The sequence below is a fragment of the Bos taurus genome, chromosome 9 (assembly GCF_002263795.3).
Source record: "Bos taurus isolate L1 Dominette 01449 registration number 42190680 breed Hereford chromosome 9, ARS-UCD2.0, whole genome shotgun sequence".
In the NCBI taxonomy this organism is placed as follows: Eukaryota; Metazoa; Chordata; class Mammalia; order Artiodactyla; family Bovidae; genus Bos; species Bos taurus.
In genome coordinates this window covers 60,957,826-60,972,759 of record NC_037336.1, presented here as the reverse complement: position 1 = coordinate 60,972,759, position 14,934 = coordinate 60,957,826, and the positions used below count along the sequence as shown (strand labels likewise).

At 39.2% G+C, this 14,934-nt stretch overlaps 1 protein-coding gene across 1 annotated transcript; it reads left to right on the top strand.

Moving 5' to 3' along the window:
* The first annotated feature begins 1,693 nt into the window (after window positions 1–1,693).
* On the top strand, window positions 1,694–14,666 carry PM20D2 (peptidase M20 domain containing 2). Its single transcript, NM_001192533.1, has 7 exons — window positions 1,694–2,149; window positions 4,489–4,637; window positions 8,776–8,918; window positions 10,258–10,412; window positions 13,021–13,156; window positions 14,198–14,305; window positions 14,527–14,666. The coding sequence occupies exons 1-7, from the start codon at window positions 1,694–1,696 to the stop codon at window positions 14,664–14,666; spliced, it is 1,287 nt and encodes a 428-aa protein (NP_001179462.1).
* The last annotated feature ends 268 nt before the right edge of the window (window positions 14,667–14,934 follow it).

The window sequence follows — 14,934 nt, the reverse complement described above, 5'->3', positions numbered from 1 at the left end:
CAATCCCTGGTTGGGAAGCTAACATCCCACATAAAACAGATGCAATACTGTAGCAATTCAATGAAGGCTTTAAAAAAGATTCATACCAAAAATATTTTTAAAAATATATTTGTCTTATTACATGAATATATTCTGTCTGATTTAACCTAATTGTGACAAATTAAGAATAGAGGTGATAGGGTATGAGATGCTGATGGAAGCTTTTACTATGTGGAACACCTTAGATTATAAATCTCTACCGTGCTATTAATAGTTATATCATCAACAACAGTTTTTCAGACTTTGTGCTTCACTCTGGAGAATCTTGAATTTCTTCATTGGGTAATCTAAAACCGAGTTATAACGTGGACAGCAACCGCACACCTCATGTTACTTGAGTTCAGCCTCAAAATTGTAAGTGAAAACAGAAAATATGTTCTCTGTCAAAGCTGTTACTATTAAAAAAAACATAGTCAAATCAACAAAGTAGAATGAGTATCAGATCAGATCAGTCGCTCAGTCGTGTCCGACTCTTTGCGACCCCATGAATCGCAGCACGCCAGGCCTCCCTGTCCATCACCAACTCCCAGAGTTCACTCAAGACTCACGTCCATCGAGTCAGTGATGCCATCCAGCCATCTCATCCTCTGTCATCTTTTAATTAACTTTGTTTTGCGCTTTAAAAAACAAAAACAAAAAAACCTCATTTTAAATTCTTAATTCTAATTCTATTCCACTCAAATAGACTATAAAGGGAATACATAGATAGTGCTTACTGCGTTCCAGACGCTGTTCCAGTCATTAGTGAGTACTGATTCTAACGAGAAAGCCATATACAGTAGTTTCAGCTTTTCTATTACACAGTAATAACCTCAAGGAGAAGAAAGTGAGGGCAAACCGCAAAGTGAAGTTCGTAGTCTATAGACCGGTGTTCTTTGCAAACCATTTACATTGGCACCCAATTTTATGAACTAAAAACCTTGTATAAATTTGTATTACTATTCTAGAAACAAAGTGGCTTATTCCTATTTTAGAGAGAGCTGGTTTTTCAGGGAGACTATGTTCCACTTGACTCCCCTGGTTGGTTCAGCGATAAAGAATCCACCTGCACTGCAGCACGTGCTGGGGCTGAGGTGGGGGGAGAGGGGTTGTGTTTTAATCCCTGGGTTGGGAAGATCCCCTGGAGAAGGAAATGGCAACCCATTCCAGTATTCTTGCCCGAAAATCTCATGGACAGAGGAGCCTGGCGGGCTACAGTCGACGGGGTCGCAGTGTCGGACACGACTTATCGACTCTGAATATCAACAAACGTTCACTTGGTCTGCCTCTGATACCTATTAGCCAATGAAACCGTCCCCATTCTGCTACTGTGGGACAGAAGCAACGACGGGCAAGGAATAATATCCTTAGAGCATAGATCAATTGTCAGGACAGCCACGAGACCTGAGAAGAGCGGAGGAAGCGCCAGAACCGGGTTTTTCCCAGCGACCCGCGCCCGGACTGGGGGGCGGAGCACCTGCGGGCTGCAGAAGGGGCGGAGCACGTTTCGGGCGAGGCTCTGGAGGCGGGGCCGGGGGGACTCGGGGGCGGGTCTCCCGGGAGCTGTGGCGACGACCTCCGCGGACGCCGGGTGTGTACGCAGGCTCGGTGGGCCGCCGGGAGCGGCCAGCGTTCCACGGCGAGAACTGCTGACCGGTCACAGGCTGTAGGCACGATGAGACCCGGAGAGGAGCGGCCGGTGGAAGGGGGTGCCTGCGCCAGCGTCTCCGATCTGGAGCTGCTGAAGCTGCGCGCGGCGGAGTGCGTCGACGCGGCGGCCGAGCGCCTGGGGGCCCTGAGCCGCGCCATCTGGAGCGAGCCCGAGCTGGCCTACGAGGAGCATCACGCCCACGGAGTGCTGACGCGCTTCTTCCAGAGCGAGACCCCGGCCGGGTCGTGGGCCGTGCAGCCGCACTACCAGCTGGCCACGGCCTTCCGCGCGGAGTGGGGGTCGCCGGGGGGCTGGGCGGCACCGCGCCCGCTGCACCTGGGCTTTCTATGCGAGTACGACGCGCTGCCCGGCATCGGGCACGCCTGCGGCCACAACCTGATCGCCGAGGTCGGGGCGGCGGCCGCCCTGGGCGTGAAGGGGGCCCTGGAGAGCCTCGCCGGACTGCCTCTGCCGGTGAAGGTGAGGTGGGACCCGGGAGTGGGGCTCTCTTTGCCTGCCCAGTCCGGGACCGACCGGAGAAGGGCGGCAGCTGGCGCTTCCCTTGCGCATCAGTCCCTTCCCACCCCGGGGCAGGTGTAAGAGACAGCGCTCGATGTCCTGGCCTTTGCTATAGTGGGCAGAATCCCTGGATCAAAATCAGTAGTTCATGAGTTGCAGACCTAGCGACATTTTACAGATTTTTGCTTTTTCTCTCCTGTATGTGAGGTGAAGTCAGTCAGTCGTGTTCGACTCTTTGTGACCCCACGGACTGTAGCCTACCAGGCTTCTCCGTCCATGGGATTTTCCAGGCAAGAGTACTGGAGTGGATTGCCATTTCGTTCTCCAGGGGATCTCAGATGCTTTTACCGTCTGAGCCAGGGAAGTTTCTCCTGTATAGTTGTAAACAATTGAGTTGACTTTCTCCCTTAGGAAAGAACCTTAGAACCAAGCCTGGTTTTCGTGATGGCTTATTTTTGGTAATGGGGCAATCGCAATTGGCTGACAAGCTTGTGCAAGCTCTAGAAGGAAGTAGTTATTGTAGGGAGACCTGCAGACCCTCCTTGTTAGACTCCAAATATTTTTTTTTTTGTTTGTGGCAGTTCTAGAAGCTGTTGTGGTTAGAATCATTGGAGTTTGGATAGGAAATGTTCAGCCAGTAGAACTACAAAACTTCTAGAAGTATACAGAAAATGGGAAGAGAGTGACCATTAAGAACATAGATGAGTTGATCCTTAAGTCTTAAAGTTTATTTCGTGATTTTAAGAAATTAACTCGAAATTAAACAGGGAAATGTTGTTTATGTTAGCCGTGCTGCTGCTGCTGCTGCTAAGTCGCTTCAGTCGTGTCCGACTCTGTGCGACCCCATAGACGGCAGCCCACCAGGTGGGCAAGTTTAATCTTGTGTTACTCTGTTTTTCCAAATTGTATATTCTTCATTCTGTGAGCTAAGATTCAGTCAGCACCATTCCGGTTAAGGGGAAGACTAGTGTTATATTTCATATTCTTTAGCCCATTTTTTTCCAGCGTCAGTAACCTTTCTCTTTTATTCTAACAGTTCCATCTTTTGTGGCTTTTTCTGTTTAGCTGCCTTCTCTTTTCTGCCTCTGATTGGGCCATTGTTTTTCATCTGGCTAGGATTTTGTTTTGTTTGGGGGAGGAGGTGTCCTTTGCTGTTGCATGAAACACTGGAGAGGTTTAGCTTTAACCAGGTTTATGAAAGGTTCAGAGAAGTCAGCAAGATTTAACCTGAAAAGTCATCAGATTTCTTGAGTCAAAGATTAAGAGTAAAAAGCAGCTTAATATAAGAGTTTGGATGCCTGGAAGTATACACACTTCTGATTTTGAATACTCAGATTTAGAAGGTTATCTGTCTTACCTGAAAATGGAGTTTTATGTTGATTCTCTTTGCAAGCCAAGACTTTTTCCAGCTTGTTTCATTGTGTTCTTGTACGTGACCTTGAAAGTGTATTAGTTGTTTATAGATAATTTGTCTTTACTTTTAAAAATTGTTTGAAGAAGTTAAAGTTTAAATATCAAAGTAAAATGTTTATTCTGTAAAGTTCTCTTTTGTTTAATTAGGTGTTTGGTGACCAATAAATCTGCCTGGTTGAGCTGGTGGAATCGAATTAGTAAGTTTGTGTAACAGTTGGCCATTTCTAACTGTGGTATTAAGATTTATTTAATATTTTTCATAAAGGATTAATGTGTTAAGACCTTTTAAAGAGGTAGTTTAGTAAAGAAACAAAGTTCAGGCCTGAAGGTCAGGGTATCTATCCCAGCTCTGCCTTAAGACTTGCTCTGTGACCTGGGGCAAGACACTTGACTCCGTGCCTCAAAACCACCTTTCTTAAAATGATGACAAGAATCTCTTACCTACCTCACAGGGTTGTTGTGAGGATAACTAGTAACTAAAAAGTTCCTTACAGTAAAGTGATTATGAATCATTATATACATATACTAAAAGATAATCAAATAAAAGCTTTAAGAAATAAGTCCTAAATAATTTTGAGGGACTTAGTATATAGTACTTATCTTTTTTCATCTTTGACATTAGTTATATAAAATTGTGTTAGAAGATTGGGAAAAATTTCCTGTAGAGGTTTTAGTACATACTCTGCAATAAATTGGTATAATAATGTCAACTGCAAGTTTGTGATTAATTTAGCACCATATATTTATGCCCATTGCATAATTTAAGAGTCAGAGAACAAAATCTCTCTTCATAGTTTGATGTAGATTGTGAATATATATGCAAGGAAATCTGACTGACATTTCCTACTAGGAATTTTTGTCCCTCTGACACAGTTATTTCTTTCTAGGTAATTGTCCTGGGAACCCCTGCAGAGGAAGATGGTGGTGGCAAAATTGATTTAATTGAAGCCGGGGCTTTCAAAAATCTTGATGTTGTTTTTATGGCCCATCCATCTCAAGAGAATGCTGCTTATCTACCTGATGTTGCTGAACATGAGTGAGTAATCAAGTTGAAAGAAACTTCTTATTTATTTTGGTACCTGGGTGCATCATTGAAGTGGTTTAAATTTTTACATCAGAAGTTTCACCATAATAGTTAATGGTCCAGTTAGTAGTTTGGTTCCAAGGAGCCACTGCTCAGGTGCTTCAGGAAAACCCTACATTCTCTGCAGTATCTAGAGAGTAATAGAGGAACCAACCCAGGAGGGCTAGTGATAGTTCAGTGCTAAGGATAGTTCAGTTAACCTACCTCTCTGCATCCCCTGTTTTCAGAGGGTGAGTATTTTAACTGTCCTGGTGTCTTCGGCCTTATCACCAGAAATTGGTGTTGTGACAGGAGGAAGAATCTTTCGTCTTTGGTTTCAAGGATGATGTATAGTAGTACACCTCTGAAAAACTTTAGAGATTAGAAATCTCTGCCAATGCCTCTGGCTAGAAGGGGCCAGTGGCTGCAGGCAGGCTTCCCAGTCCATTAGCCTTCTAGGATTTAGGGTTAGGTAGGTTTATTGGCCTTGATCCTGAAGTCAGCCCTTTTGGCCTCAGGCCTTTTCTTAGTATCTGACTTCTTAGATTTTCATTGGCCATCTTCTAAGGTGGAAAGAGAACAAGAACAAAAATTTAAAAAAATTACTCATCTATTTATGCTAAAAATCTGTAACAATAAATAAAGCACTGTGTCACATCCTGTCCTTTTCTAGAGATATATATTCTTCCAGAACTTTTAGGGTGTATTAATAGCCATAAAATAGGTACATGTATAAATTAAATTTTAAAGGAGGATTTCCCCAAAAAATATTATTCTAAATATATTGTTGATCTTGCTCTTGCTTTTTAAATTAAACAGTATGTCTTGAATATCATTCCACATCACTTTTTAAATACGTTTTTAAGCCTAAAATACTAATGCTAATACAAAACAAGCATTAGCATTTCTTTTCCTGTAGTTTATTGTGCTTTAATTGTACATAGATTTGAATCCTAGAAAAAATAGTGCTAGAATCCTTTTCATAAAGGACATCCTTTTCTATTTTATAATATTTATCACCAGTTTTGTTAAAATTCCAGTTTCTGAGTGATGGTGATAAGATATATATTGAGGAAATAACAAGTATCCTAAAATTTTTAAAATGTATTTTACTTGAATGCTTTTACTTGTTTTGTTTTGTTAATTGAATGTTTGGAATCAGTAAGAATTGTCATGAGCCTCCTGAATCTACTCATTTAAAAAAAAAATCTAAGTGACTTTTTATTAATTTACACATGGGTACTATTATTCAGGCTTAAAAAGTATTGTCAAAGCAAGTCATCTTTGTAAATAACTATTTAATATGTAATCCTTTCTTTAAACCTTCAGTTCAGTTCAGTCACTCAGTCATGTCCAACTCTTTGCAACCCCATGGACTGCAGCACTCCAGGCCTTCCTGTCCATCACCAACTTCTGGAGTTTACTCAAACTCATGTCCATTGAGTCAACGATGCCATCCAGCCATCTCATCCTCTGTCGTCCCCTTCTCCTCCCGCCTTCAGTCTTTCCCAGCATCAGGGTCTTTTCAAATGAGTCAGTTCTTCGCATCAGGTGGCCAAAGTATTGGAGTTTCAGCTTCAGCATCAGTCCTTCCAATGAATATTCAGGACTGATCTCCTTTAGAATGGACTGGTTGGATCTCCTTGCAGTCCAAGGGACTCTTCAAGAGTCTTCTCTAACACCACAGTTCAAAAGCATCAATTCTTTGGCGCTCAGCTTTCTTTATAGTCCAACTCTCACATCCACACATGACTACTGGAAAAACCATAGCTTTGACTAGACGGACCTTTGTTGGCAAAGCAATGTCTCTTCTTTTTAATATGATGTCTAGGTTGGTCATAACTTTCCTTCTGAGGAGTAAGCGTCTTTTAATTTCATGGCTGCAGTCACCATCTGCAGTGATTTTGGAGTCCAAAAAAATAAAGTCTGACACTGTTTCCCCGTCTATTTGCCATGAAGTGATGGGACCAGATGCCATGATCTTCGTTTTCTGAATGTTGAGCTTTAAGCCAACTTTTTCACTCTCCTCTTTCACTTTCATCAAGAGGCTCTTTAGTTTTTCGCTTTCTGCCAGAAGGGTGGTATCATCTGCATATCTGAGGCTACTGATATTTCTTCCGGCAGTCTTGATTCCAGCTTGTGCTTCATTCAGCCCAGCGTTTCTCATGATGTACTCTGCATATAAGTTAAAGAAGCAGGGTGACAATATATAGCCTTGATATACTCCTTTCCCAATTTGGAACCAATCTGTTGTTCCATGTCCAGTTGTAACTGTTGCTTCCTGACCTGCATACAGGTTTCTCAAGAGGCAGGTGAGGTGGTCTGGTATTCCCATCTCTTTCAGAATTTTCCACAGTTTATTGTGATCCACACAGTCAAAGGCTTTGGCATAGTCAATAAAGCAGAAGTAGATGTTTTTCTGAAACTCTCTTGCTTTTTCGATGATCCAGTGGATGTTGGCAATTTGATCTCTGGTTCCTCTGCCTTTTCTAAAACCAGCTTGAACATTTGGAAGTTCATGGTTCACGTATTGCTGAAGCCTGGGTTGGAGAATTTTGAGCATTACTTTACTAGCGTGTGAGATGAGTGCAATTGTGCAGTAGTTTGAGCATTCTTTGGCATTGCCTTTCTTTGGGATTGGAATGAAAACTGACCTTTTCCAGTCCTGTGGCCACTGCTGAGTTTTCCAAATTTGCTGGCATATTGAGTGCAGCATTTTCACAGCATCATCTTTTAGGATTTGAAATGGTTCAACTGGAATTCCATCACCTCCACTAGCTTTGTTCATAGTGATGCTTTCTAAGGCCCACTTGACTTCACATTCCAGAATATCTGGCTCTAGGTTGGTGATCACACCATTGTGATTATCTGGGTCATGAAGGTCTTTTTTGTATAGTTCTTCTGTGTATTCTTGCCACCTCTTCTTAATATCTTCTGCCTCTGTTAGGTCCATACCATTTCTGTCCTTTATTATACCCATGTTTGCATGAAATGTTCCCTTGGTATCTCTAATTTTCTTGAAGAAATCTCTAGACTTTCCCATTCTGTTGTTCTCCTCTATTTCTTTGCATTGATCACTGAGAAAGGCTTTCTTATCTCTCCTTGCTATTCTTTGGAATTCTGCATTCAAATGGGTATATCTTTCCTTTTCTCCTTTGCCTTTTGCTTCTCTTCTATTCACAGCTATTTATAAGGTCTCCTCAGACAACCGTTTTGCCTTTTTGCATTTCTTTTCCTGGGAATGGTCTTGATCCCTGCCTCCTGTACAGTGTCACAAACCTCCGTCCATAGTTCTTCAGGCCCTCTGTCTGTCAGATCTAATCCCTTGAAATTTGTTTTTTATTGTATCTGAGTAGTTAGACTAGCATGAGAACTATTTGAAAGTGAGAAAACAGTGTATAAAATTTTAAGGCTTTAGTGATACGGGTATTCTGGAACATTAATAAAGTATTGATCAGGAACAGCTGACTTAAAGCAATAGTATTTATAAAATTGTGAGTTTAATCTGATTTTTAGAGGTTTTCTTAACCCATTTCAAATATTACATCCTGGGAAATCTCTGGTAGTCCACTGGTTAGAACTCTGTGCACTCACTGCTGAGGGCACAGAATTTGATCCCTCCTCAGAGAGCTAAAAATCCATAAGCGGGGTAGCTCTGCAAAAAAAAAAAAAGTAAAAATAAAAACCCACACACACAAAAAAGTGACCTCCTTTTGGCTTTCCTTGACCTTTCCCCACCCCTAAGACAGAATTATCTGAGTTTCTGCAGACCTTTGATAGAGAACTGTCACAATACAGTGTAGAAGACAGGAGCCATCTTTTTTGTAATACCAGCACTTAATACAGTATTGGATTGTTTATTTAAGTTTAATGGTGTACAGATTTAATTTGAAGAGGAGTTTGAGCAAAATTCTTTTTTGGACTGCCTTCTTTGTGTTAGTTCCTGTTTTACATGTAAATTAGAACTAAAATATGTAAATTGATACATTATTGCTACAAATAATTTGCAAATAAAAATTCCAGCAGTGTGAATTAATTTTGAATAATGATTGGGTTTTCTTTGTTTAGTGATATTGAAAAAAGTAATCCCTAATGATGTTTTATTTCCTAGTGTGACTGTGAAGTACTACGGTAAAGCGTCTCATGCTGCTGCTTATCCCTGGGAAGGGCTGAATGCATTAGATGCTGCTGTCCTCGCTTACAACAATCTGTCTGTGTTAAGACAGCAACTGAAACCAACCTGGAGAGTTCATGGTACAAATGTCAGATACTTTGGGTAATAGATGGTGCTTAATATATTTGAGTGCAATACAATTCTTTAATAGACTATTTGATGAAAAAAATTGGGGTTTAAAACAAATACATAAATTTTTTTAAATGTAAAAAAAATTGGGGACATTTTATGTACTGTATGAATATTCAAAAAATTTTTTAACATTTTCAGAAATTCCTGGGGCAGGATAGTAGATGTTTGTTTACATGTGGTTAAGATTATTTGTACATAAATAGTATGGTCATTTTGAGTATTAGAACTGATGTTTTTATGTAAAGGATATATGTTCTTTCTGTTGGTATTTGAAAGTTAGAACTTGATTTCCCAGTTATCCTGTTTCTTGATAACAAAATTTCATTGTTTTCTCATTTAAAAAAAATTGATGGTTACTGGTTTTATATATTCAAGTGCTGTTAATCCTAAGTAAACGTATTATGCATAATTTAAAATTATGTGTAGCACTTTAATGTAAATACAGTAATAAAGTACTGTCTTGAAGTTGCAGATTTATTTTTTAGTTTCTTTCCTTATGCTTTGGGAAAGTATTCTACTTCAAATCTCTTCTTTACCCGATTTTGCTGTACTCTAAAATTAGTTCGTAACTGCACTTTTACCAATTTTCTACTTTAGTGTCTTTAAAAGGACCAAACATGAATATGTAAAAATACTTTTTAAAAAAAGCAGGTCATAAAATATTAGGCTTTGCTTATTTATTTTAGTTATTATTTTGAATGGATACATCTTCCTTCTCAGTGTAGTTCCAAATAAATGCATTTGTTTTGACAGCTGAGAGTATACTTTGTGATCTTTGATTTGTATTGGTTTCTTATTGACATAAAAATATTCTCAAATATTTCCCCAGAGCCAAACGCCATTTAAAGTGGGATTCCTAAGATATGAGGGTAATTATAGAACCTCATACCATTGGGGTTTTTCCTTATGTCAAAAGTTTAGCAAAATATACAACTGTGAGAAAGCCCACTGAAATAAAACTCCCTTTCAGAAGGCTAACAATACTTGTAAAAATTTCTGACAGTTTCTTTTTAGTCAAGAATCATAATTTATTAACATCATGTAAATTCCTCAGGCTAAAGTACATACAGACAGTTATTTTATTTTTCCTGTTAGCCAGTAAGTATCCCACAATGCATTGAAACTTGAATAACATCAAAATCTTGATTGGTGTATATGTGAAGGTAATAAGTTTAAACTATTTTTCTGTATATTTGTTTTGGCTGAAAAACTTTATGGTTGTATTTAAACTAAAGGAATGGTCTCCAAGCTCCAAGTTCAATTCCAGTAATTTGGTTCTTTTTATAGGTATAATAAAAAATGGTGGTGTAAAACCCAATATCATTCCCTCTTATTCTGAGTTAATCTATTACTTCCGTGCACCCTCAATGAAAGAACTTCCAGTTTTGACCAAAAAGGCAGAAGATTGCTTCAGAGCTGCAGCTTTGGCTACTGGGTGCACAGTAAGAACTTTTAAGAGTTAATCTAAGTTATAATCAGAAGTATATATGTGGGCTGGGACTGTCTATATTAAGTTACATTAGAACCTAATTTTGCCTTGCTTTCATTTGGCAGTGTCTTGAATATGCAAAAATCAGTTGATTTGAAAGTCTTTCATTCTTATTTATTTTACTCGGTGTTCGGTGTTCGCACAGGGAAGACCACAGTTGTCTTATCACACAGGACTTAGAATAACTGGTATTGCTGAGCTAGAATCCCTGCCTTTCTGCAAGTTATATTTTTCCTTATTGGCAGTTATGCTTTTAGAATTGCTCTATATAGTTGCTATGAAGGCAACTTTATGGCAAAATCAGCCAAACCTATCTTTTGTTTTTATTCCTCCTGTCACAGTTACTGCTTTTGATACCGTATTTTACACCTTTTTCTTTTGTGTGTCCCTTAACTCATTATTATAATTACACATGATTTTGCTACTTCTGTCTTTTAACCTTCCTACTAGCTTTAAAGTGGTTGATCTACTACTTTTACCATGTATTTACCTTTGGCAATGAGATTTTTCCTTTTGTAATTTTCATATTTTCAATCATGGCCTTTTTTTTTTTTTTGCTTAAACAGTCCTTCAGACATTTCTTAGAAAGGTGGGGCTTTGTGATACTGAACTCTTAGCTTTTGCTTGTCTGTGAAACTTTTGATCTCTGCTTCAAATCTGAATGAAAGCTTTGTCAGGAGGGTATTCTTGGTTGTAGGTTTTCCCTTCCATCACTTTAAGTATATTGCGCTGCTCCCTCTGGCCTGCAGAGTTTCTGCTGAAAAGTCAGCTGATAGCCTTATGGGAATTCCCTTGTAGGTAACTTGTTGCTCTTCTCTTTTGCTTTTTAATATTCTGTCTTCATCGTTAATTTTTGCTGTTTAATGACAGCATGGTCCTTTTCAGGTTGATCCTGTTTGGTATTCTCTGTGTTTCCTGGACTAGATGTCTGTTTACCAGATTAGAGAAGTTTTTAGCTATTATGTCTTCAAGTATGTTCTCTGCTCCTCTCTCTCTCTTCTCCTTTTGGGATCCCTATAATACAAATGTTAATACTCTCGATGTTGTCCCAAAGGGTTCTTAAACTGTCTTCATTTTTAAAAATTCATTTTTCTTTTTTCTTTTCAGCTTGAGTGATTATCACTACTTTGTCTTCCACTTTGCTCATCTGTTACTCTGTATCATTTAATCTACTGTTGATTTCTTCTAGTGTATTTCTTATTTCAGTTACTGTATTGTTTAGCTCTGTGTAGTTCTTTTTTATATTTTCCAACTCTTTGTTTAAAACTTCTCTTTCTGTTCATCCATTCTTCTCCTGAGTTCTTTGAGCATATTTATGATTATTACTTTAAATATCTTATCAGATAGATTGCTTATCTCCTCTTATACTTAAATAGTCTTTTAATAATTTTTATGTTTTGGCTGACTTATAGTATCTGTTGGGCTTCCCTGGTAGCTCAGCTCATAAAGAATCCACCTGCAATGTGGGAGACCTGGGTTCAATCCCTGGGTTGGGAAGATCCTCTGGAGAAGGGAACAGCTACCAACTCCAGTATTCTGGCCTGGAGAATTCCTTGGAGTCACAAAGAGTCAGACACAACTGTGTGACTTTGTTTAGATTTTCATTGTTTCTAACTTAGATGTTGCTAAGAGTAAAATAATTATTATCTCTGCCATTTTATAATTGGTTTTTGCTAATGTTATTGGAATTATCTTTAGTTTGTGGGAATATTGCCCATTTTTTATTTAATAAAATCTAAATCTGTAAATCCTCTTAACTGGGCACATGTAAACTGCTTCTGTATCTTAATGCACTGAAATTAATAAATGAGGACCATAGTCAACCCCTCCACACTGTGGATCTTCTGTCTTTCTCTTAAAGTACTTCATACCTTTCAGACCAGGTAGTGGTGTCAGTGTCAGTTTGTATACTACTGCTGCTGCTAAGTCGCTTCAGTCGTGCCCGACTCTGTGCGACCCCATAGACAGCAGCCCACCAGGCTCCTCCGTCCGTGGGATTCTCCAGGCAAGAACACTGGAGTGGGGTGCCATTGCCTTCTCCAATGCAGGAAAGTGAAAAGTGAAAGTGAAGTCGCTCAGTTGTGTCCAACTCTTAGCGATCCCATGGGCTGCAGCCTACCAGGCTCCTCTGTCCATGGGGTTTTCCAGGCTGAAAATTAGTAAATCTTGATTTGTCTTTTAGGGGCTGTAGCCTAGAGCAGTGTTTCTTATGTGGCTTTGGGACCACCTGCATCAAAATTACTTGGGGGTGCTGGTTAAAGTGGAGATTCCTGGCTGCCCCCACTCCTGGTTTAGGTGACTGAAACTGAGACTACTGGTTGGTAGAACTAGGTGACCTTGTGTGCTTTGGTGCGTGTAAAGCATAAAGGAGATAGGGTCCTAGGAACTCCCACTATAGAAAAATGTGTTTTTTTTAAAGTAAAGATTTGAGAGAGTTTATATCCTGAAGGGGAGGCGCCTCCTTTTAAAACCTCTTCCTGTTAGAGAACCAGTGTTGATTTGAAAATTAGATCGTGAATTCAAATTTATTAATTTTAAATTTGTGTTATAATTTTTATTAGGTGGAAATTAACGGTGGAGCACATGATTATTACAATGTTCTTCCCAATAAGAGTCTGTGGAAAGCTTATGTTGAAAATGGAAAAAAGCTGGGAATAGACTTCATTTCAGAAGATGCTATGTTCAGTGGCCCTTCAGGTAATTAAGTTCTTTCAGACATACCATGCTGTTTGAGGAAGGGAACTACCATCCAAGGTTAAATGGTTTTGCTTAACAACTTTGGAGGTTGGGGGAAGTATTGCTTATGCTTTTTAATGACACTTTTTTACAAACTTAATGGTTAGGAGAAAGACATTAAAGAACTCTTCAGTGAATGTAGAATGTCATGTGAACAGATTTGCTTTTAGAAACAGCCAACCTACTCTTGGCTTTATATTCTAAGTGTTTCTAGTGTTTAAATTTGCTTAGTTCTAATTTTTAAGTAAGCTACTTAAAGGGGAAATCGAATTTTAATTCATTCTCAGTTATCAGTAAACAGGTTACTAAGGACTTGGCTATATGGGGACATTTTCAGTTTCTGAGAAATAACAAACAACTATTAGAATTTAAACATGCATAAGTATATCAGGTTATTTTAGGTTTTTTTTGTGTGTGCTTTAAAGAGCATTATTGTTAACATGTTTACATGTTAGAAATGTATCTCCTAAAATATGGTAGATATTGATGATGTAGACTCAGGGGGACTTGGAGATAAAAACAGGGTGTTGATGTCATTCAACGAGATAAGAGTTCAAGGGAAAGAGCAGGCTGAAGTAGGGTGGGTTGGTATAAATTATTCATTTGTTAAATTTGAGGTCTTCATAGGACTTCTCAGGAAAGCTGTTCAATAGCCTATTCCAAAAGTTGTCTAGGTCGAGACTTAGGGGTTGTCAACACATGAGAGGTGATTGAAGACATAGGTTTCAATGTTGAGGAGGTTGCCTGAGGACACAGAGGAAGGAGTAACCCAGAGATGAAGCCCTAGGGATCACCAGTGCTCAGGAAACAGGCAACAGAAGTGACTAGAGAGGGAGTCATAGAGAAAGCCAGTCAGTAGAGAGTGGAGTCATGGAAACCAAAAGGGTAGAGAATTTCTGGAAGGGAAGGAGTTATAAATCATGTCAGATGTATAGAGATTAAGGTACATGTGCTCTGTTGGACTAGCAATTAAAAATTCATGATTCGTCTTACCTTTCCAAGGATCTACCGATTTTGGAAATGTTTCTTTTGTGGTTCCCGGGATTCATCCATATTTTTACATTGGGTCTAACGCCTTGAATCATACAGAACAATATACTGAAGCTGCAGGTAAGTGTTGATGTTTTGACATGAGCTCTTTTTGTAGTAGTAGCTGCCCTTCTAACTGCTCAGTTTAGCCCATTATCACTTCTTTACCGAACACCTCAGGAAATACTGTATTGTGGTGGTCAGTTGGAGAGGCCATTTAGATATTGAGAGCTAACCTGAAAACGAATAAATTAGGTGTAATACATATGAAATTACCTTTATTTAACTTCTCTCCTCTTTAGGATCACAAGAAGCTCAGTTCTACACTTTGAGAACAGCCAAAGCTCTGGCAATGACTGCATTGGATGTTATTTTTAAACCAGAGTTGCTGGCAAGAATCAGAGAGGACTTCAGATTGAAACTAGAAGAAGAAAAGTTTTAAATACAGTAGAATAAAAGGAGGGTTTAGGAGCTACTTACAGATCATTCAGAAGAAGTGATAATTTTTTTCCTGTAATCTTTTTTAATGAGCGAGGAGGGCATGGCTTGTTTTTCAGTCTTAAAGGAGTCAAATTCCTCTTACCTGAAAAGTGAGGACATGATGTGGAAAAAACATATTACCTCATATCTACAGTGAAAATTTCACAAATCTGTGTCTGATGAAATTGTGACCTTTCAGAGCTGGCATTTCATAAACAACCTGGATGACA